The sequence below is a fragment of the Melopsittacus undulatus genome, chromosome 3, assembly GCF_012275295.1.
Source record: "Melopsittacus undulatus isolate bMelUnd1 chromosome 3, bMelUnd1.mat.Z, whole genome shotgun sequence".
Taxonomy (NCBI): Eukaryota; Metazoa; Chordata; class Aves; order Psittaciformes; family Psittaculidae; genus Melopsittacus; species Melopsittacus undulatus.
This window is the reverse complement of record NC_047529.1, coordinates 16,722,798-16,747,242: the sequence shown is the minus strand read 5'-3', so window position 1 is coordinate 16,747,242 and position 24,445 is coordinate 16,722,798. Positions and strand designations below refer to the sequence as shown.

Below are 24,445 nucleotides of genomic sequence, written 5' to 3'. Positions count from 1 at the left end.
GAGTTTGGACTCAAATTCAATCACTGCATCAACAAATGGCCATTTTATACCTGTATTTCATGGTCTTCCATAAAAGCTCTGTAACTAAATTCTTCACAACACCTACTAACCTACAGCCATTTTCTGTCCTTCAGGTCTCTTGTCTCTTTCATTTAGTGGGAATGTAGAGCTTTGGCTCTGCAGGACTTTGCCTTAAAAGAAAAGTCCAGGGGCTAGCCTAGAAGGCTGAGCATCTAGGACTGAACTTTATAGCATTGCCACAGATTTTTTGTGCAGGCCCGGACTTACCGTTTATGACAACAACCTGTGCTGAGCAGGTGCAGCTGTGTGGTCCACCAGGAAAACCACATTCTGGCTGTACTCTTAATGGTAGAGAAATACCACTGGCATTGGGATACCAGAACAGAACAGAGAGATGGAGCTGGAGAGGAAAACACACTGCCAGCAGCACTTCTCTGGTGCTTTGAGAGTTATTATACCCACTCCAGCTGGCACAGGTTACTAACAGCAGTATGCTTGACATTGGTATCACCAGGGGACCTACCTGGCAGACTACACTCTCTTGAAAACCACAAGAGCCATACCTTTTTGAGGGATGAAACTTCCCAAATGTTATGGAGACAGATAAAGGGAAAAGGATACCCCATTTTAGTAGCAGAGCATGGGTCACAACAGAGATCAGAGGTCCAGTTTCCAAAGACAGAGACTTTCATTTATGGACAGACATGCAGAAGTTCAAACATCTTCTAGGCACCTCAGTGACTGCCAGGATTTCGTAACTATTTGATACCATCTATCTCCTTGGGGTCCAGATTTTCCAATTACTCACCTCCCAGTATGGGAGTTTTTATGGAGATAGATGGAACTCTGAGATCTCATGTGTAAGACACTACAGAACTAGGAGTCTGATGGCAAATTCAAAGATATGAAGTTTTAGCCCAAAACCCTGATTTTGACAAGTACTGGACTGTAGTTAGAAATCCGAGTTCACGGCCAAAGTTGCTTCTTTGTTTTTGTGTGGTTTTCTGTTTGGTTGGATTTTTTTCCTCCAAAAACGTTCCTGCTTTATTTTGTTTTCTTTCATTTATTTGTACTTTGCTTTTGCAGAGAGTAAAAAATGTACTCACCATGAATGGAAAGGGTCCCATTCCTCACTGCCAAGAACTTGACCCCATATGGAAGAAATGGTGGAGAATGGAGGCTTCCATAGAGATAGATGTGTGCTTTGTGATGGAAAGGGGCCTCAGGGGATCCCACCCGGAGCTCTCCTCCATCAGATATCAGAATGTAATGAGCATGAAGTTCTACAGGTCCTGGACCAGTGATCAAGAGTTTGCCACCTGAAGACAACAGAAGAGCAAAACAGAACCATAGATGTAATAGCAGTCATTATATCACAGTCAAAGGACCTGTAAGAGATGGTTTTATAACAAAATTATGAGATTAAGGGTAAAATATTATTGTGCCCTGCAAAATTTCCACCTTGTTCTGTATTTCCCCCTGTGGGTTTATCACCTGTTTTCAGACATTATTAATTCATCCCATTTTTCAGTTTTACCACAGGCTGCATTTTTAGACTTGAACAAGGCCATTCAGCCTGGGCAGAAATCCTAGTCTCTCAGATTCCAGTGCAAGGGACCTATGTTTGGAAATTCCCAGTTTTAACCTACCCACTCTCAATGTTAAAAAAGGATATTACTACTTAATTTTTATGTTACTTTTCAAATTACAAACTACTTGTGATAGGGAGAGGGGAGGGGAAGACAGCTTTGGACCATAAGAACTTGTTTAGATCTGCAGCTGATTTAATACTGTATACTCTTCCAGCTGCTGTTTAAAACCAGATGTTTCCAAATACAGTATAAGAAACTTCTCACTGTTAACAGGATGTGAGATGATCTCCCCATCCCATGAAAGCTTCATTTTAATCCCAAATTAGAGGTTAGCTTTGCTGAAGACATTTTATCTCCTTACATACATTTTCTTTTTACCATCTATTAGTATAACTGGATCAGATTTTTCAGTAATATAGATCTGATCCTTCAAATCTTTCTGATATATAATCACAGTGATTTCTTGAAGCAATGAATTCTGTGATCTAAGTACAGAGTGCATGACAAGGCATTTCCACCTCTTTGTTTTAACTCAGTCTTCAGTTCTGTCAAATAACTCCTTTATTCTTGCCCTGTATGAGCTGGCAATCCCAGTCTGTCATCTCAAGATGGCTTTTCCTTTATCTCCTTTCATATTTTGTCTCCTATGAAGAGCACTGTTGTTATCTTTACAGTGTATTTGAACACTGTGGACTCTCAGACATCTAATCATTCTGCACATGGGATATGCCTTCCTAGGTCAAGCCTAGGAGCTAGTAGGGGATACCTCAAAACCTGGCAACCTCAGACCTCTTTACAAAGGGTCTGTCACCCTCACATTTCCCTTAATGTGCCATCTCATTTGATGGCTAGCTTTGTACTGGTGTTAACAGTTTTTACTAGTGACCTCTGTATCTACCAGCTGGCTTTTCTTCCTCACATGATACAATCAAACCTTAGCAAGAAGGGGGATCAGACCTTTGCTTTAATTTCACTATTGAGATAAAAAGGGAGGGAAGAATTTTTGATATAAAAACTATCTTGATCATTGCTCACCTTTGATGAGGTCTCACTGCTGCCTGTGGTAAGAGAGATGCACAGCCCTTTTGTGCCTTTCCCACCAGTTGCAGCCAATCCTGATGAACACATTCTGCTTATCCGAATCTTACTTGTTCTTGCACTATTGTTTCATTGATTCCTTAGTCTTATAACAAAGCCTTATAAAAAGTCTTGGTTCTAATTTCTTAGGTTTACAACAAAGTTCATATTTGAATAAGGGCTACCCATTAAATATTGTCTTTCCAGTTTTCAATAGATTCTGCATAACTTTTTTTACAGAATATGCTTAACAACTGAAAGAGAGAAATCTCTCATTTTCTTGCTTATGACCACTGGGAGCCTCTCGCAAACTCCCCTTTGTGTAAATTGTATTTTTCCCCAGACACACTTTTCTATATATAAGTGTATTTCTGTTAAACTTGCTATATAGCATTTTTAGACATTTTACTGAATACGGTCTGATGAAACAGCACAAATTTCAGCTTGTTTCATACAAAACAACAGAAGATATCTATGTTTCTGAGATACATCTGAGACTTCTAGAAAAATCACATGTCCTTGATAAAAAACTTGCTATGCTGAAATCGAGATAATACTTGAAATGTTATTCATTTGCAGACTGAAAGTATCATTAGATCATATTGTCTGATAGTCTGTGCACATCCTGCTATTGAAAAACTGAAGGAAGTCAAGTTGTCTCTGTTTGACTGCTACATACCCTCCAGAAATGCAATCAACTAAGTGACTTGGGGACATCACACCACCATTTTCTATTATCATCTTTTCCAACAGCTAATTTCTCTTACTGTTCATAATTTCTACTTTATTTCTAATCCTAACTTGTCAAGGATGAGCTTTCAGACAGTGGTTCTCTTTGTACCCTCCTGCATTGCACTGCAGAGAGGTATAGAAAACAGCATTATCTGTCAAAATACTTACAGGCAAAATCAGATCTCAGCCTCATTCATACTGGTTGATGAGGTTTTTAAGATTCTCTCTGTGAGGAATCATCTCCATTTCATGGAGAAGGCATCCTCTCCCACAACCCATTGTTCCTTCTGAAACTGGAAATCCAGGCCTCCTAATTCTTGTGTTCCTTTATTGTTCTTGATATTGTCTATAGAGGCAAAACTGTTTTAACTCCACACTCTGCCTCTCGGTTTTCATAGAAAAAAAAATTATAGTACCTCCTTTTTACCATCTTTAGACTGGGAGATCAGTTGGACATCCTTGGGCCACACTGACTTTTGATTCTTTTCATGATCATGGCTTTACCTGACAAAGTCCCTTATTGTTTAAGCTGTTCATTCCTAATTGCTCCCTGCCCGGCTCTCTTCTCAGTTGTGTAAATCTGGTTTGAATGACATTCACGAAATGGGATCAGTGGTGGTTCTGCATTTACTTTCTGATCATCGATGAAGCCCAATAGGCACAAAAAAGGTTCCCCACTAACAATTTCCTTTATGAGTTAGTACACTTCATGCCTGCTATCTGCCATGAAATCTTGCCAGGTGATCTTCAATTAGTCATCACACTATCACGTTTTACAGATTTAACAATATTTGTAATGTCCTTAGAAAATTAATTAAAGTTTTATATTTTTCCCCATAAAATTTCTGTCCTGTCATTCAGTACATTCCAATGGTTAGCAACTTATGGATTCAATCATCTGCAACATTTAACTCCATCCAGTTTTCTCTTCTGACCTGTCATTGATATCAGACTAAACATGCAGTATTTTTCCCTTTTACCTGCCTGGATCTTGACACCATATCAGAACTTCTACAGCCTTCTGTAATTTCCCATGTACTCTGAAATTAACATTTGTGGTCTAAAGAAAGCCTCTACCACCAGTTTTAAGGCTCTTGAAGGAGACTGGACCTGTTGATTTAAGAATGTACATTCTTGAAGGATACTATTTAACATCTTCATTATATTAACATTCTTTAGTAATAAATGGACTGAGGGTCCTTCTTCCTTTTGCAATATAATTTACCATCCTTCTCACACTGAGAACAGAAATATTTATTAAATACATTTGCCTTATAGCAGCAGTGTTAATAACTTTATCACCACAATCTAGAAATGGAACTGCAAATCACTGCAATTTATTTTATTTCTAACATAAAAAGACATCTTCCCCAAGGTCCTTATTGACTTCCTGTGCTCTGTTCCCACTGAAATATAATAATTTCTGTTTCTACTTCTCTTCATCCAATTTTTAATGAGTATTCTAATCTCTGCCATGCTGTACCACTGAACCAGGAAAGCTGGTAGCCGACTATCCTAACTTTTGCTTAAAGAATCATAGGTCTGTCTCAAACAGCATCCCCAAAAGTTTTCCCAAGTCTCAGTCACATTTTGTCCATCTAGAATTTTCAAGCTGTCTACAAGACAGGTTAGCAATATTAGCTTTCTTCCATTATTAGCCTTTCTATCCCCTCCCCATGGGACGACTGGGATGGGGGAATGTAAGATTCCTGAGTCCTTTTTGCAGCCATTCCAATGCCCCTCAAGGCAGCCATGGGAAGATGCCTGTTTCCTATAAACGCATGGGATTTGTCTCCTTCTGCCCTGCTCCAGAGGGTCTGTAGTAAAGCAGTAGCACATGTTCTTTCATCCTTCTTTCATGAACATTGCTGAGACACAATGGATCACGTGCTTTGCTAATGGAGCCGTGCTTTGCTATCAGTACTGCAGACACCTGCCTCTCTGTAAAACTAGCAAGGAGTGAGAAGACATCTTTTCACTTTAGATGTAGTCCCTCTTCCTGCAAAAACAGAAGCAGCTTGATCAGTGAGAGTTAGTGCTTTTGGGATGGATGCTAATACCAGTTCTGCACTTTCTCTTGTGCACCTTTCTGCACAAGGTGACTTTGATATGTCAGGAGTATCTCACCCTCTTATAGCTCCTAAAGATCACTGTCTCTTATGTATGAGCAGTCTTCTACCTCCCTTTTGTTTCTTCTTTTAAAAATCCCCTCTTCCTCAGTAGTATGCTAACCGCATATCAGTTGTCCTGAATGATTTTTCCCTCTGTCGATTCAAATATTTGCCATATCTTTTATGGATTTCTGTGCGTCTGATAAGGTTGACTGCTCTGCACTGGGCACAAATATGAGCACCATGTTTCAGTAGCAGCAGACATGCAGGTACTAGCTGTGCAACACCTGGCCTGAAAGTTTGACCTTTTCTGGGGAAGGTTTTTTTATGCCCCCAAGGTGACGATTTGTATGTGAAGGGATAATAATAATCGGACTTGGGGCATGGGGGTGGCTGTTGCCTGGTTATTGGGTTTCTCTGTTCCTAGGTGCAATGGCAACCCAAGCACACTTGGCAATGGTGCAAATACCACCAAGAAGGCATTTGCTGTACATTACGTTTTCGTTGTCCTTTATAAGCATCATTCAGACGCAACATGCAATCCTAGGGAGCCGGTATATCAGCTACACTCATGGTCACACCATAATGCTATTGTCCCCTGGCTATTTGCAAAGCTTCTGAGCTCCTCCAAGAAGAAAGCAAAAAGACATTCAGTGTTCAGGATAAAATAAAGTGTAAAAAGAAGAGTCCAGTTGCTGAAGATAAAAGCAGCATCACAGGAAAGAAAGGGGGAAAAAAAAAAGAAAAAGGCATTAGCAAGGATTTATTTAACCATTTACCAAGTCTAAATGTAAAACAAACTCTAACCAAACTTACAAATACTTATGTCAAAAAAATTGCATATTGTCCTTCTCATTCTCAGCTCTCTGTATCTCTGTGTTTTCAATTGGGTCAGAATAAATATACAGCTCCTGCTTTACAAGATTGTCTTCCCCTTTTTTTTAAAGAAAATAAAACTTATGCTTCCTTCTTTTATTGCACTTGACCTCTTCTCTGAAAGCAGAAAGCAAGAATATTGCTCAACTGAGCCTTTGGCTGTGACCCTCAAATTGTTTGTTATGGCTGCACAGGAAAGCAAAGTCCTACATATGACCTTGAGGGTGATTTTATAAAAATCAATCAACTACTGTTATGATGGCCTCCCCACCAAGCAAAATAAATACAATTAAACCATAATCACTTCTGTACAGTAATGTGCAAATTCAATGGGTCTCTTTAGGTGGAGTGGGGGAGAGCAAGGAGAAATATGTTGAGGCTATTTGATACTTTGTGAGAACATCAGAAGCACTATTCTTCTCAATTAACCCAGCAATTAGCCTCCACCTCTCTGCCTAGAAAAGAAATCTTTCTTTATCTGTCTTTACTAAAAAAAACATGTAAAAGGAGCAGAGAAAAACTAGGCAACTCTGTCTGTCCCACAGGAGAGAAACAGCCAGATCAAATAATGGGGGAAAAAAGGGAATATTAAGGAAAGCAAAACTGATAATAAGATGGGGGTTGTACTGCTGTGTGAATAACTACAGCACCATCATGTCATTGTCAGAAGTGTTTTTGTGAAAAGATTTACCTTCAGAAATAGTGGAGAGCATGCACAAAAGGAAAGGATTTGGAAAGATGATGCATTAACTTCACTTTGTCAGGTGTCCTGGACAGGCTTATGAAGTGCCACAGCCAAGATATCCAAAACACTTACTATGAACAGAGGCTTCTGAAAAAGATGAACAAATCATGATGGAGCAGAGGATTGTGAGGATTGCTGTGGGAAGTCTCCCCATTGCCTGCCATACAGATAAGTGCTCCCAGACATAGCAGTTTATATTCCTTCTTAAAACCTTAATTCTTTAAAAAATTCTTTTAACATAGGTATTCTTATAACATATAAAAAGCCATGTTGTTATTTTTCATTTATGTTGTGATTTAGAGAGCCATAAATATTTCCCAAACTCAGAGGGAAGCAAAGTCCCCATTACAGGGTTCATCTTCTACAGAGGGCTTTTTTACTGTCTTCTTTTGAGACCACACTTTGCCTTCTCTATCTAGATAACGTTTGTTTTTTCCTGAAGAACATCTCTTTAGGGAGCTCACAAAAGTGAGTGTCATCAGATTTAATTATATTTTTTACATAAAATTGAATGAAGCGTTAAAGCAAGAGACCTACATGAAACGTGCTGGATAATCTCGAGAGTTTTTGTTTACAATCAATAGTAGAAGGTGTTAGAAAAGTAGCAACAGAATTATTTTATATGCTATTACTGTGTCACACCCCTCGACTAACAGAAAAACTACTCTGCATGGAAGAGGATTTGCAGATTCAGAGGCCATCTCCTCAGCTGGACTACTCCCTCCAATCACTGCGCAGGGAAGATCTGCTTCTGGTTGTGCTGTGGGCACACCTCAGCCATGTATAACTTAATATTCCCACAGCCTTCAGCTTGCTCTTACCAGTTCCTCTTGCTTGCTGTTTCATATGACAAAGCTACAGAATCCCCCATGAGACAGGCGTAGGCTCAGAAGTTATATTCCTGGCAAGCATCCCTGAATGGCAAACAGCAGGAGGCAACTGCCAGAGCTCTGCTTAAACAGCTGATCCCATACAGCAAGGCTACCGTGTGCTGGCAGAACCCTCATTGCTAATTACTGGGCTCCAAGGATATGCCTGATGGCACCCCCAAGAAGGAAAAAACAACCAAAATCAACCACACCAAACAAAATAACTGTCAGACAAACAAAAAAAAACCAAAACACCAAAACAAACAAACAAACAAAAAATCTTCCTCTATATGGAAAAAGAAATAGTCTTAATTACAGTTTTAAATAAGGACAATTGGTTATTCCATGAACCTGTCACGCACGCATGGACCGTGTCACCTGCACGCAGTGGACATGCTCACACAACATTCTCATGAGCCATAAAAGTTTATTGTAGGTTGGGGCACTGCTGAGCAAGATGCAAAAGATAAAAGAAGTTTGTTATATTGGCTTCATCCCAAAGGCTACCTGAACCAAGAGTCCAAAACTCATTTCTCCACCTCCCTGTGTTCCTTCATGTTCACAATACACCCCTAGACTAGCTGTGAATCCAAATGTCTGTGTACTACCAGGAAGACATCACTAACAAGTTAAAATGTTAAGCTTGTATTCCAGCATTTTGTTGGATGGAGGCCTCAATCTATCCCTGGGCGAGGAACCAGCAGCTGCTTGAGTACTCTCAGACAGAAATTGTCTCCCAAGCCCGACAAGCCTGTGTTTTCTGGCTTGCTGTGCTCGCAGCCATCTGTTCAGATGGCATATGCTCCTTTGTAACAGAAGATAGGCAAAGGCAATTCAGATCAGCCACCAAGAAGATGCTGCCATAGGCATATCACCTTTGAAGAAGTCCTATTTCTTCAACGGTTAGGTAGCCTCCAAGATACTTGGCAACACCTTTGGTGCATTTGCAAGGGAAGACATAACTTGTTGGGAAGGGGTGTGAATACTCTTATATGGCTTCCAACATATATCATATCATCTAGGACATAATGAAGGAAGCTTGCAGGTGACTCTTGTAAAGTCATCAGGGTAAAAAGGACGCACAGAGGTGTGATGAAAAAATAGGTCCATGGGCTATTATTTCAAGTCCCCATGGGACAGACATGCATTAAATACTTCACCCCAAGCAAGAAAGTCGTGTTCTGGGGAAGGCACAGGAACTCTGTTTTAAGGAGCAGGATTATGTTTCTGCTCACTTAGAGATTGCCTGGGTGACTAGTAGACCAGAGTGTTTCTATTTGCTGGGCCCTTCCACCCACAGCTATCTTGTTTCAAGCTGATTTCTGCCACTTGAATTTAATGGTATTGAAGACAGGGCTCATCTCCTCATGTCAAATGCAGCAGATCTTAAAGACAGCCTGCTGCTACAGAAAAACTATCCTAATGCATGGTCTGCCAAACCATCAGAGGAAGAGGAGATACTACAGAACTTAAACCTGTGTGCATTCATGTTACGCGATATCCTTCCTCTGTAGTTGTGTACTCATGATACAGATTGTAGCTTGTGGGGAGATTCCAACTGGACGCAAGAAGAAAATTTTTCACAATGAGAATAATCAGTCACTGGAATAATCTCCCCAGGGAAGTGGTGAAATCCCCAACATTGGACATTGTTAAGATTTGTCTGGACAGGGTGCTGGGACATCTAGTCTAGGTCATGCTTTGCCAAGAAAGGTTGAACAAGATGACCCTTTAAGTCCCTTCCAGCCCAATATTGTAAGAGTCTATGGTATGAAATTCTTAAGAAGACCTGGATCTCAGCTTCCAGTCTATACAGGTCACAAATGTATTTCTGTACCACATAAAAGTGAGAGAAGACAGATCTACCAATGGTACAAATCTGCTCCTCTAATGAGGGCCTGATTAGTGCCCAGGACAGGTGGAGACAGGCTCAGTAGTTCTTTTTATCCCATGGTTAGAGGCTGTATCTGCTTTCCTTGAAAGGGACACATCCCCTCCTTCCATACCAGCAAATGGAGGAAGCGGATGGTGTTGCCTCAGGTTTCAGCCCAGCCTCTGTGGGAGCTGAATGTGGTTCTTTAGCTGGGATTAGCTTCCACCGATCTGTTCAGCCTGTAGTACCCCAGAGGAGCTTCAAGAGCTACTGAAGTTCAAGAAAACTAATTTCATTGGCAAGCAAGACCATAATGAGGCATATGTGCAAGCTATAAACTCATCCAAAACATCATGGGAAAGAGAAACCTGAAGCCCCTACCCAAACATGAACCACAGTTTACAGCTGGTAAAAAAGCATTAAAACCCTTTCTGCAGGGTTGCTCGGCTCTGTGAGTGGTACTCTACTGAATAACACTGAATCCCTCCAAAAAAATACACTAAGAAATTTAAGAACTGATGCCTTTCCTTTTTTTCCATAAAACCAGCCAAGACTTTGAGTCTCTGAGACTGTAATTATTGCAGACTTGGTACACCTCACTGTAAGAACATAGGAAAATATCACACAGACACAGGGAGAAATAGGGCTGATTTTTCTTCCTTTTAAATCTCAATTAAAAAATACATTGGATGAAATTTCCCATTAGCTGGTACTATTTGTACATCTCATGTTCTTTCTTTAATTAAAAAACATGCTTATTGCAATACTGCCAGAATCGCTTTTACGGTATTTTAATTGTAATGTCTCTGCTGATTAAAAAAAGAAAATATGAACCAGAAACTGCCTGCAAGAAGTGTCACAATGCACATCCCAAATGAGTTGAGCAAAGTGGCACAGAAAACATGTCAGCACAAGCAGTTTCCAACTGTGCCTACTGACAAGGGATTTTAAAACGGGTTTAAGGACTGGTTGATGCCATAGACAGGAAAACAGAAGGAAAAGCTTTTTCCTTCCTTCAGGAAATACAGACCCAGTCTTTATCAGCAGCAACTGAAGCACTAGTTATTTGAAAACTGCTTCTGCAGGTGTATTAGTCAATATTTGATGCTTTTTGCTAATAGCATCAAAGCTGAGGAAAAAGTCAAGAAAAATCAATATCTGAATTTCTCTCCTCCCTGGATCCACTCTCAGGACCCATTTTAGCCACAGTCTGGTCTGAGCAAGGATTACAATAAATTCAAAGCATTGATGTTCAAATATTGTTCTTGTGAAATATTTTAAAACCGGGTAATAATCAACAAAATTATATCTTTGGACTGATCAGCTCTATTCTTTTCTCTTGTGACCTAATGGTTTTGGGAAATAAATAAATAAATAAATAAAAGCTCAGAATATCTGAGGTATTTTGGAAACTACACTATTTTTAGAGGCAGGAATCACAGATGAGGTGAGTCAGACCTTTCTGAAAACCTCAGCCTGGAGTCAAACTGTGGAAGAGGGAACAGAAATGCTGCAATGACACAAACAGTAGGGGACAGGAAGAGTTGTGGCAAGTGACACTGAGGCTTTTCTAAAAGGAGGACAGAAGAAATCTTCTCCCTTTTGCCAAGGATGGCCGTCTCAATAATGCCATTGCAAAAGCATCTGATCAGCTGGGGATCTTCAAACCCAACAGGGAATCATAGAATTATAGAATAGTTAGGGTTGGAAAGAACCTTAAGATCATCTAGTTCCAACCCCCCTGCCATGGGCAGGGACACCTCACACTAAATCATGTCACCCAAAGCTCTGCCTTGAACATTTCCAGGGATGGAGCATTCACAACGTCCCTGGGCAATCCATTCCAGTGCCTCACCACCCTTACAGTAAAGAATTTCTTCCTTATATCCAATCTAAACTTCCCCTGGTCAAGTTTTAACCCATTACCCCTTGCCCTGTCACTACAGTCTGTAATGGAGAGTCCCTCACCAGCATCCTTACAGGCCCCCCTTCAGATACTGGAAGTCTGATATGAGGTCTTCACACAGCCTGCTCTTCTCCAGGATGAACAGCCCCAACTTTCTCAGCCTGTCTTCATATGGGAGGTGCTCCAGGACCCTGATCATCCCTGTGGCTCTCCTCTGGAATACTAGCAGAGTCACCCCAGAATTCACCTCCAAGGTCCTCCTTTAACATCAGACAGTTCTTTTGGTCTACCGACATCCCTAGAGCACTAGAAATTCAGACAAAGGCAATAGCACATGTCTGAGATATCAACCCACCAAACACAAAGGAGTTGCTTCAGTGTAAGCTCTGTGCAAGCAAAATTTCCATCTGTCCTCAGTTATCATAAATATTTCCATACTTGTGATGTTGGGATTACAAAAATAACTGAAGTCTGCTGAACATACAGTTATCTACAATCTGTCTATCTTGTATCTCTTCCCCAATCAGTATTGTCTGAGCAGTTTCACAGGCTGGCTATTAAACTTTCCACTGCTGATAACCATGTGTTCATGCTCTGCTTGTTGAAAAGGAGGTAGAAACTGCTGAGCCCTCATGGCAGTGAGCAAGACCCAGCTATATAATCCTATTTCGCTATTGCTTTGGCCTCCAGATCTTCTGCCCAGGCAGTCTTGTCACTGCCAGAACCACTACATGTATTTGGTTATACAACCAAAGCAGGGTCACTTTAAGGCTGCACATGAAGTTGGCATCCTTGTTATAATAGGCTTCAAACAATTTCTACAATACTGAAATCATAAAGAGACAACACAGGGGAAGTACTCAGATTTCTTATGGTGCCCTAAAAAGGGAGAATTTCAGGAAATGGGTCTGTAAGCATGTGTTCGGTTTGCTGAATACAACACCAGAAAACGAGCAGTACAGCATCTTCACAACAGAGTGGACTCAGTACCATTACAGCAGTTTTTCATATGTAAAGTCTTATATTTTTGGCTGTGCACAGAGAGCCTGACACTGAGTCATGAAAACCAAAGGGAACAGAACTGCAATTCAATCCCATTCTCCAACTCCAATTAAGAAAAACTCTCCAGCTAGAATAGGAATAGCATGTGTCAATCGAAGCACATATCTACACATGCCTACAGGTTGAGGGCTTGTCATGCCTGTGTTGCAGAGAGGGAAAGTTGTCAATTATTTGACATGTTTACACACTCAATAGTTGCTGCTCCGAGGGCATCACCTAACTGTGATTCATCTTAAAATGGGTATCTGTAACACCTAAGATGAACAAGTTTTTGGTGGTGTATGTTTATCACTCCATACATGAGCCTAAACAACTCCCTTGAGCTGCACAACTTAAAGATAAGTTTAGGAAAGATAAAATCTCATTCTTATATCAGAATAAATCTCAGCATGTCCTGAGTCCAAATCTAGCTATGGTCAAACAGCTAGCAACACCCATGTGAGTGGGGGTTTATGTAACAAGGAAACTTCAGTAAAGGTGAAGCTCATAAACGATTACCATGTAGGTTTCTGCTTTTAAAATGTTTGGTCCCTATGTTTGGCATAGAGCAATGCAGAAAATAATAGCATCAAGGCTATTTTATTGCTCCTTTCCTAAGTGAATCTACATTATAAACCAAGCTTCTTGGAAAACATGATAAAAGAGAGAAACTATTTGAATGTCAAATGAGCTAAAGCCATAAAGATACTGCTCCAGACTTCATTAAATTCAATCAGACCTCTGTTTGCTTCATGAGTGCTGACTCATAGATCAAAAGTGCCCTTGAGTAGGCCCAAAGTTCAAAGGGTTTCTGATGCAAATATTGTGCCACAATTCTTCACAAAGTCAGAGATTAGCCCCAAAATCCTCAGCCAGATTTGCAGCCAAAAGACTCCGAAACCCAGAGCTCTGACCTACCTCCTCTACTGAATAATTTTTCATTGCACAGATTTAGGATTTTCACTGTGCAAGACAGGGAAAAAGATTATAATAAAACTTTTCACCTTTTTTTTAATCTCAGATTCTTACTTTTTTTTTTTTTCAAACAGGTATGATGCCTGGTGTAGGAATTCTTGAAAATCTCTGAACGTAGACAGAACAAGTTCAATCATTTTAGGAAATGTTCTCACAATGCAGATAAACTTGCAAAGTTTTTTTTTTCTATATAGAATGATCATTCAAAATTAGATTAAAATGTAACTGTCAAATATTTTTCATCGTCATCTCAATGAAATCTAACACCTTAACATCCTTGTAATGTAAAATGATTTTCACCAGCAAAGAAGATCCAGTTCCTTAAATATATAAAAAACTCTTCTTTCAATTTTTGAGCACCATTTCAGCAGAGGCTTACACATAGGCTTAACTTCGAGCAAGTAATTTCACCAGAACAACTCATTCACTTGATACTAATCATGTGCACAACAGTGTTCACGATCAGGGCCTAACTTTCAGGCACAAGGAATATTTCTGGCACCAAATTACAAGCAACTTAAATTCTTACTTCAACACCCAACTGAGATATATGCCCTGACACTTATGCTGAATCTACCCCAGCATATGTGAATCCTGCAAACCCAGTGTTTCCCCCTGTAACTGTGCTCAGTTATTACTCTCCACCAGCCATGCTCTAGGATCTTGGATTTTTTATTACATTCAGTAGCTGTGGCCTTTAATTCTGTAACATCATTCATTTTATAAGCAGTTTTGCAACATGCTTGCCTCAAAGATGCCAAACAAACCTGAGCTGATTATTGTTATCAGCACTGCCATTATCACTGAACGCCACTGAGGAGAGCAGCGCTGTCAGTAGCTGAAGGAAAGGTAAAGAAAAGGGAAAAGCTTCCTACTTGTATTGTCATTATGCCTCAAACAACATAAACGATGCCTTCTGCATACATAATAATTAAATGCTTCCCCTGTCCCCCATCCCCATCCTGTTGTATCTACATAGATCAGACTCAGCCTGCCTGACCAGGTATCTCCTTCGATGCCAGAGCTGCGAAATGGAAGGGGAGATCACAGACATTAAAAACTCCAGCCCTGTAGGAACAAGAGCACTGAACCCCCCTCCTGCAGACCTTTGAGATGCAGCAGGTTGAGGTTGCTGGTCGTGGTCCCCAGCAGCAGGGTCCGGCCTTCTTCTATCGTGACGTTATCGCCATCTCGCGGCTGATGTCCGGCAGGCCAGCTGGAGTCCTTGTCCCACTGGCCACAAAACTGCAGGGCAAGCTGGAAAGAAGACCCAGAGAAGTTCAAAGCTTACCCCTTCCCACCTTTCAGAAAGCCAGCTTGCAGAGAGCACGGCAGAGGAGATGCCAGTTCCACTACTGAAGACGGGTTACTTTCCCAGTGCGACCCCGTGTAGAGCGAAGGGATGGAGGGACATTGGGGTCAGAGACATTTTTGGCCTTTAGAAATGCCTGTCACAATATGGGGAATGCCTATCAACTTGTTCTGATCTGCGTAACAAGGCTCTCTTTGCAGGTCTGGCTGCAGAAAGTATGCAGGTTTCCTGGTGTGTGTCTCTCTCTGCCTCCCAAAAAGCAGAACTGCATGTTAATTCCTGGCAATGTCATAAAAATAGATTGAAGAGATTAGAATTAAAACATGCTGCTAGATGGGCAATATTTTTCTTTACAGGCTTTTTCAAAGGCTCTCTTGTCACTTTTGCATGCCTCCTTTCAAATACCTTTTTAGCTTTCTCAAATTTATTATTATTATTATTATTATTATTATTATTATTATTATCTCCTTTGATGGTTTGGACATCAGTTCCAAATAAAGCTCTGATTAACTTGAAAATAGCAAATAGACTGATTTGTGATGATCAAGAACAAAATGATGCTTGTCTGTTTCGAGCCATGGTTCCTCCTCACCTCTAGACTTCAAGCATGATCTTTGCAGTGAAAGGTTTGACTGGTTTCTTGAGGAATATGCTCACATTTCCATGGACATGTTTACACAACTGTGAACATAGACATTCCTAATGGGTTCTTTTGGAATCACACATGAACTAGCAAGAACAACTTCAAGTGATCTGAGGATAGCAGGGGGAAACAAGACATGGCAATATTTGTGGTCATCACTGGGGTGTCTTAATCCAGAACAACAGTAGAAAGAACAACCTCGATACAAAAGCAAAACGTAGTTTTTAATGAGAGCACATCACATGCCTTACAGTTTTTGCTCTAGAGCTGTAGTTTAGGTGAATCAATACTGGTGATGTTATGATAGTTATTCTTTCAACTGCATTATTGTCAATTTTAGCTTTATGTGCCTGATGTTTTATACATTTCCCACAGCACCCAGAAATTATTACATGGTGACTACTATCCGAATTATTTACACTAAGGAATGGGTGTTGGCTCCAAATTATTTACACTAAGGAATGGGTGTTGGCTCCAAAGCTGAATGATAAAACTGGCTTATGTCTATTCTGCTTGTAAGGTATGGATTTTGGTTAACATTTTCTATCCTCTGCCTCTATGATCTCACTATAAAGGGAATTACTCAGTTCAGTTTAGACTGAAGCGTGAGACTGTATTAACACACATGAGGTGAAAACATCTGGGGAGCTATATCTCAGGCAACAGGAGTGAACCACATAATCGTTAGAGATAATAAACCTTCATATCTGTACACAACAGAGAACACAATTTCTCCATGGTCACTAAATGAAATAGGACAAGTTTCATCTTCATTACTTGTGAACATATATTTATGTATTTCAGAGATTTAGAACAAAAGTCCATCTGAAAAGATAGATATCGTTACCTATTGTCTTTTCAGAGAGGCTGTGAATTACTTTTCATTGATATGCTTTGAAGCAAACTATATACAATATACAAGGGTATACAATAGATCCACTTGAAAAAGCAGTTAATTAAACTTGTTTTTATCTCAGAACAGAGGACATAGGAGGATGTAGCTCATGGCAAGGCAAACATTTCCCAGATACAATGCATATCAAGCCAACTGTAGCAGAGAGTTACAGATTCCATAAATTCCTGTCTGGCACAAACACAACCAATGTCACCAGCCAAACGCTGCATGATGCAGTTAGGAAATGGTGGGATTTGTCAGAACATTTTACTGAGAAGGTTTGCTTAATGGTTTAAAGTCACTCTGACATCACTCTAACCCTCTGAAGTCACTTAGAAAACTCCAGTTAACTCTAATAGGAAAGCAAGAGCATAAGGAATATATCAGATTGCTCTTACTAGCACCAAAAAATTAGTAAGCTGTTGACAGAAGTCTTGCAAGACTTACAAAGAATAAATTATTTTTTTTAAGATGGTTCTCCTTTCTAACTAGAAAGCACCCTAATTATTTAAGGTTATGCCAACCTCATGAAGTTTAACCATGACAAGTGCAAGGTCCTACACCTGGGTCAGAGCAATCTCAGGCACAGCTATGGGTAGGCAGAGAAGAGATTCAGAGCAGCCCTGCGGAGAAGGACTTGGGGCTGTTGGTTGATGAGAAAATGAACATGAGCCGGCTTCAGTGTGCGCTCTCAGCCCAGAAAGCAACTGTATCCTGGGCTGCATCAAAAGGAGCATGACCAGCAGGTCAAAGGAGGTGATCCTGCCCCTCTCTCTACTCTACTCTCATGAGACCCACTTGGAGTATTGCGTGCAGTTCTGGTGTCCTCAACATAAAAAGAACATGGAACTGTTAGAACAAGTCCAGAGGAGGCCACAAGGGGCTGTTGAGCCTGGAGAAGAGAAGGCTGCATGGAAAGCTCATAGCAGCCTTCCAGTATTTGAAAGGGACCTACAGGGATGCTGGGGAGGGACTATTCATTAGGGACTGTAGTGATAGGACAAGGGGTAACAGGTTGAAACTTAAACAGCAGAGGTTTAGATTGGATATAAGGAAGAAATTCTTTACTGTTAGGGTGCTGAGGTACTGGAATGGGTTGCCCAGGGAAGTTGTGAATGCTCCATCCCTAGGAGTGTTCAAGGCCAGATTGGATGAAGCCTTGGGTGATATGGTTTAGTGTGAAGTGTCCCTGCCCATGACAGGGGGGTTGGAACTAGATGATCTTAAGGTCCTTTCCAACCCTAACTATTCTATGATTCTATGATTCTCTATATAACATTAATGTTTAAACTATTCTTGTTCAGTTTCTGCTGTCACCTCTTAAAAGTTTCTTAGAAGTTCCATCCAGTTCTACCAGAACCCTCTAGCATAAAAGCCAGTAGCTCATATGTTCCAGTGTCATAAGGCACAAGAAATTGTCAAAATCTTCAAAATCATCTTTGAAACTAAGAACCATTCACCATCTTCAGAATGTAACTCAGAAAAGATACAGATATGCTGAAACTAAGCACTGTTATCTAGGCAACATGTTTATCCACATAACGGAACAAGTAAGAAGCAGTCCCTACAACATCAACCTAAACAAAGACAGATTTTATTGCTCAAAATAAAGTTTACTACCCAGGAGCAGAAAATGGGTTGTCCAAGTTGATAAAAATCTCTATTGCTCCATCCAGTTTGTATCTGAATGTTTCCAGTGAGAAGATGCCTGGCTTAGTCTGCTGCCAGGTGTACTACTTGCACACACATCATTCAAGTGACTTGTGTTCTTTTTTCCCTTTTTCCTTTTTTTGTTGTTTTGTTTTTTTTTATATAAAAGTAAATACACAAACAGCAATTAATAATACAGGGCCAAGTGCTGTTTAGAATCACTTGTGGCATCCTTGCATTATCAATCTAAAGAATTTGTCTGAAGATAGAGAGAGGAAAGGCAGTTTGCTCAAGGAAAGTACTTAATTGTACAGAGGGAAATGTTGCAGGGAAAGCAGCTCTGTAGGAATTGAGGAAAGTCATTGAACTGATGTAAGGAAATGAGATGGCAGATTTTATTTGGTGACCCTTCTCTTTTAGTCCTACACCATTTCTTAACACGAAAGAACACCTTATGATTTCTGAAAGAAGAAGCTGTGGTCTAGTGCAAAGCTAGTGAAATGGCCAACCACCCTGCATCACAAGTACAGTTTGCCTGGACCTTGTGAATCCCATGCAATTACCTTCTCCCTGTTTTCTGGGAGAAAAGCACAGTGCAATCTCCAACTGTACATCTAAAGTTCCTTTGCTGAATGGTGGTGGCTGTGTCCAGTTTTTATTATACAACCCATAGTAAATTAACATGGGTTAATATACACAAACTCGTCACACATCCCTCATCAAGCTGGGTGGTGGCAGACTCACAGCTCTAGAAATCCACATGCTCATCTGGCCCTCCCAGTTTCTCTTCATGCAATCTTCAGGAACCTCCTCAAGTTATTGTGCCTGTATTGTCTAGCTGCCCTATGATCAATATGGGACACGTTGTAGTCCACACTGACCCTACAGACACCAGATAACATCATCTCTGCATGCTAAGGGCAGCATGAGGGACTTTGCTGCCTTGCAAAATGAACGTGCTTTTACAACCACTGTGATGGACAAACTCACTTGAGACCCAAGAAAAAAACAGTGAGACAGCCAACTTATCTCACAAGAGGCCGCATGGCCATTTCCTGATCATCGTCATGCAGAGTCTCTCTGCAGTCCACCTCACTGTGTTTTCATAGAAGAAAGTTCTATCCTTTTCCATTTTTTTCATCTGCTTGGCACCCAGCATTTGACCTACAGTGTTTAAATTAAACACTTCTCAGTATGACTGAAGAGCAGCACCAGCTGCAAGCACCAGGGTCATGGCTGAGTGCCCATCTCATGCGTACTTGTTGAATGAACCAGGAGGAGTCCGCAGACCAAGGAAAGCTGCACACCAGTGGCCGGCAGTGAGCAATTTCCTCCTGTGCTTTTTCCAGCTTCAGCACAGAACACAACAAATGGCAGGGAGATTGAAAGTCAGGATGAGGGCAAGAGGAGTTGGTGTCAAACAAGCCCTGAATGATGAAGTTGGAGCTGGGTGGCTGCAGCTGCTGCAGTGAGATGGCAGCTTCGCACTCTTGACTTCAGTGTGTACCAGACAGTTGGAAAGATGATTTGGAGGAAATGGAGCTTATGAGACCAGAACATCTCTGTATCCATCTGTGTCACTGTCAGAGCTCATACTTCAACATGGCCAGCTTCAACTAGGAGTGAGACCACCGAGATCATAGAGTGGTTTGGGCTGAAAGGCACATTAAAAATCATCTAGTGCCAATGGGCAGGGCCACCTTCTACTAGACCAGGCTGCTCAAAGTCCAATTCCTGTAAGGTTCCTGAAAATCAGTAGAGATTGAGGCAAGAGACTCTTCTGGCTTTTTCCCTAAGCACTATACTTGTGTTGACACTTAAAATAGTCACCCAAACTTTTGCAGGACATGCCCTCACACCAGACATCCACAGAAAACCCACCCTGGCAATATTTCACATCTTGAACCAGTACAGATTACACTGAGTAGGGAACCAAACCTGCAAAATATGTGCAGAAATTCCAGGTGGGTGAGAAATCACAAGCACTGGGACTCCCTAAGGACCCATTTATTCTTCCTGGGGCACCAAAGAGCATGAGGACCAGGGAGGGATCTGACATGAAAATTCAATGAACAGAGCACAGCAATATCTTCCCACTCCTGACATCCATCTGGTGTGTGCCATGCACAGCTCATTTCAAGCCCACACCTTATGCATGAAACTCACAGCTTGTAGATAACACAGGTTAATTTTGAAGGGTATCAACTCCTTCCCCATTACAGCTCCTGAACAATGAATGAATTACGTAAAGATAAAATAATGTTTTAATAGTGTACAATAAAGGATGCACAAGCTCCTTATAATTCAGCACATAAGCCCTTTCCTCCCTGCTGTACCTTCTTTTTTCCATTTCCAGGCAGATTTCTTTCCATTTTATGTTTTTAGCTGCTGCTGTTGTCAGCCAGCCTGGGGTTGCCTTTATGTCAGCCTTTGGGGACATGATCTCTCAGTACTTTCTCAGTTTGTGCCTGTGACTAGCAGGGCTCAGAAACAGCAGCAGCAACTGCAGAAAATGAATAAGTAACAGCACTATACTTGCATTCCCATGCAGGTTGGCAAGCAAGTCACAAAGGGAAGGGATTGTAAGTGAGTATTTGTTCAATGTTTGGTCTAAATTTTTGTAAGTAACAATCATTCTGCCAACACAACATGTTTATCCAGTGATTTTTAACTCTCTCTTCCGCAACATGCAAGATCTAGGCTTTAAAAAGTTGAGAAATTGCTGTTTAGACACAGTATATATCATCTGATCTCACTCTGTGGCGACTTCATAGTTTGTTTGGTTAGGTGTGGGGATTTTTTCAGAGTGCAGTCCTGAAATGTGGAATGCAGCAACTGTTATGGACACAAAGACAAGAGCCCTAATTCTCTGATCAGAAAAAGACAGGCTTTTTAAAACCAGCAGTGTAGTCAAACACAAGCTCTGCTTGCTGCTGTGCTCCACACTCTTCTGGGCTGTGGGTTTCAGCTGAGGGTTATCTGTGACATGGCCACAGAGAGAAATCCAAAGCTCCCCTCCCCTGAAGCCAGCTTTCTCCTTTCACCCATTCACATCCAGTAAGGCACAGAGCACGATGCTGCTCCTGCGCATGCAAGAAACTCTCCTAGATGTTTCCTATGATCTCTAGCAGGAAGAAGGTGCACCCCTCCTGGTGTGCACAGCCACACATGAGCAAACATTTCCCATGCTACAGACACAGTAGAGATTGACACCCACAAGGTAGCCTTTTCCATGATGCTGACAGATTGCCATTTAACCAGAGAGTACAGAGAGCAAGTGTTCCTGTCCTCAGTCACCACAGAGAGACAAGGTTAACATTTTAAGTGATGGAGTACAGCGCATATTTCCCCACCCCGTAGACCCAGGACTCCACGCCACATTTGAAAACACTTTAATTTCAGTGATGGATACAGTGAGCTCACTTTCCAGGCTGTGAACTCTTGACAGCTTCTCAGCTTAATACATCAGGAAAAGATTTACACCCCTCACCCAACTCCCATCCACCTGAAGGAAAGAAAAACATATATTTGGAGGAGACAAAAAGGGAGAGGATGTATTTTATTACATTAGATATCTTTTACAAGGGAAGCATTTTCAGCCATCTGCTCTAATTATTCCTCCTGTATTGGCCACCATTTCATGCAACAATAGAAATAATTATCTCCTCAAGGGGAAAAAAATATTTACAGAAACAAACAAAAGTTGATTATTTTTAGCTCCTAGGGAAAAAGGAAACAACAGGCTACTTCTTCATGAAGGAGCAATTAGGAAGGTGGGTAGAACATCTATAATTAAAACAGACAAATTGGTGCAGGCTCCTCCTTCCTACACATACTTGAAAAGGATGCAAATACATGCTATTTCTACAGTCAGTGGAGCTAACATGCAAAACATTGCCCAGTGCTCGAAGAAACTGAACCTGTCTCTTGGCGTCATTCCCTGCCTCTCTTGTTTGTAGGGCCTCTAACCCTTTGCCAAATTAACTGAAAATCACTCACCACAATTGTAAAGTTATAGAATTCCAATTCATGTGGATAGTTGTTATAGTCTGTATAACCAGCATCCCTGAGACAAGGACACTCTTTCATCCTGCTGTTGTAAGAACAGCTTCCTGCATGCACTTCATCACTCAGTGTAAAAAATATCCTTTTCTCTATATGAACTAAAACAAAAAGAGGACTTTTGCAATCATTTTTTCATTCCCAGCATCATATAAGGAATTTGCTAACAGAGAAAACAAAGACTCTTACAATACACAGCTTCATGGGAAAGGCAAAACAGGGTTGTCCCAAAGAGAACAGAATATACCTTAAATTGAGCAAAAACAAGTGTAAGACAAGAAAAAAAATATTATCTCCATCAACAGCACTGTGCAGTGCCTTACTACATAGACAAATATATGGATTTACATTCCACACAGAAATAAGTACAATTTAGTTGGCTGTGTTATGAAATAAAAGAATGGCCAAACTCAAATAGTCAAAGCTAATGATGAATGCAGAAGTTCATGAGGCTTCTGCAAGCAGTCTCAGGACAGAGGGTAGCATCTAATGCTCATTACAGGGGAGCAGCAAACAAACACCAGCTAGCACGGAAGAGTGGAAAACCAGCATGCTATGCGCCATTCTCCACTCTTTCCTTCCAGAAAGGGCAATTTTCACCATGGAGAAGCAAACAAGACAGAGATTAAGAATTGCCAGTTTTTGCAGGGTTACTCTTGCCCATGCACCAATTTCAGAGAAGATGCCTTCAAATATTAAAGCAGCTTGTACTAAGTTTCTTTGGAAATTAGAGTGACAAAGAAGACTAGTAGATCTCACAGTATGATCCACAACCGCTTAAAGGACTTCATGTGCACTTCATTACAGTACTCCAACTTTGTCATTAATTGAGACATTTTCAAAGACCTTTCTAGGCTGGATGTGAGGGAGTAGAAAGTGATGAATGGAGAACCTCTGCAGAACTCTGCAATAGGCAGTCTATTTCCATCCTCTTAGTAAAATCATCACATCCACCTCTATCACTTTTGTTTAATCCGGTTCCATTTGGAGAGCCCTTTGAAAGAAGAACATGGCAAAACAGGGAGTACATTTCAACTTCTCTAATTTCTTCCAGCCTTCCCTCTAACAAAAGACAACCTCTTGGCTCCTAGGAACTCATGAGCTTGGACCTTGAGAAATTTCTCACACAGTTCACTTCTATGATCCTGAAAATAACATGATCTTACCACCAAGGTCCTTCTCATAGTGTCAGTGTTAAGACAGTCCTGGTGCCAGTTTAGCAATGAATAATAGGGTTGTAGGTTTTAGATGCTGGCAAAATAATTAAGAATTTTGCTGACAGTCCGGAGGCATGAACAGAAGTTCCCCTCAAATTCCTATCATGGGAGAGACCAATTGAGCAGACATTGATAACCAACACGAGCAACAGATGTAGTTAGATGATGGGACTGTCTTTTCCACGTTTCTGAAAGAAATTATACAAAAAACGGCAGGGATGGTTGTGCTCGAGTCACAAATCATTAAGGAAGTAGCTTTACACATGTTAAGAAACAGAAGGAAGGAAAGACAGCCAAAGTATACAACAGGGAAAATGAATCATTTATGCCAAAAGACAACATTATCCCCAAGAAGAATGGAAGTAACCATAGCTGTGAATAAACTAATGATGGAAATTAGCAGAATGCTTCGGACTGTCCATGCATTGAGAAGCTGTATCAGGTTTCCAGAAGGAGTATGAGACCAAACTGGGGTTTCCTTTATGAATTTGCATGTTTGGCATGATTGTCTATGATAAAAGAAGCCTGGAACCTAAGCCAACAAACCTTTTTCAAGGCCATAAGATGATATCTCAATATCTACATCATCTGATGTAACTTCACTTTCTTTACTCTAGTTTTAAAATGTAGGCAGCATCATCCTACCTAAGAAGTTCCTTCGTTAGTGACTCCCATAAGCATTGATATAAGGATCAGGGCTGGGCTCATGGCTGGACATGTTAGTCCAACAGTTAGGGTTGGAAAGGACCTTAAGATCATCTAGTTCCAACCCCCCTGCCATGGGCAGGGACACCTCACACTAAACCATATCACCCAAGGCTTCATCCAACCTGGCCTTGAACACCACC

General features: G+C 40.9%; 1 protein-coding gene across 1 annotated transcript in view; it reads right to left on the bottom strand.

The window, feature by feature from the left end:
* PKHD1 (PKHD1 ciliary IPT domain containing fibrocystin/polyductin) overlaps positions 1–24,445 on the bottom strand; it is a 243,492-nt gene that overhangs the window by 143,233 nt on the left and 75,814 nt on the right. Inside the window, exons 35-36 of the mRNA XM_031046619.2 lie at positions 14,925–15,075; positions 1,128–1,340 (exon numbers count right to left, since the gene is read on the bottom strand). Coding sequence (XP_030902479.2) covers positions 1,128–1,340; positions 14,925–15,075 — 364 coding nt within the window. The remainder of the gene's footprint in view (positions 1–1,127; positions 1,341–14,924; positions 15,076–24,445) is intronic.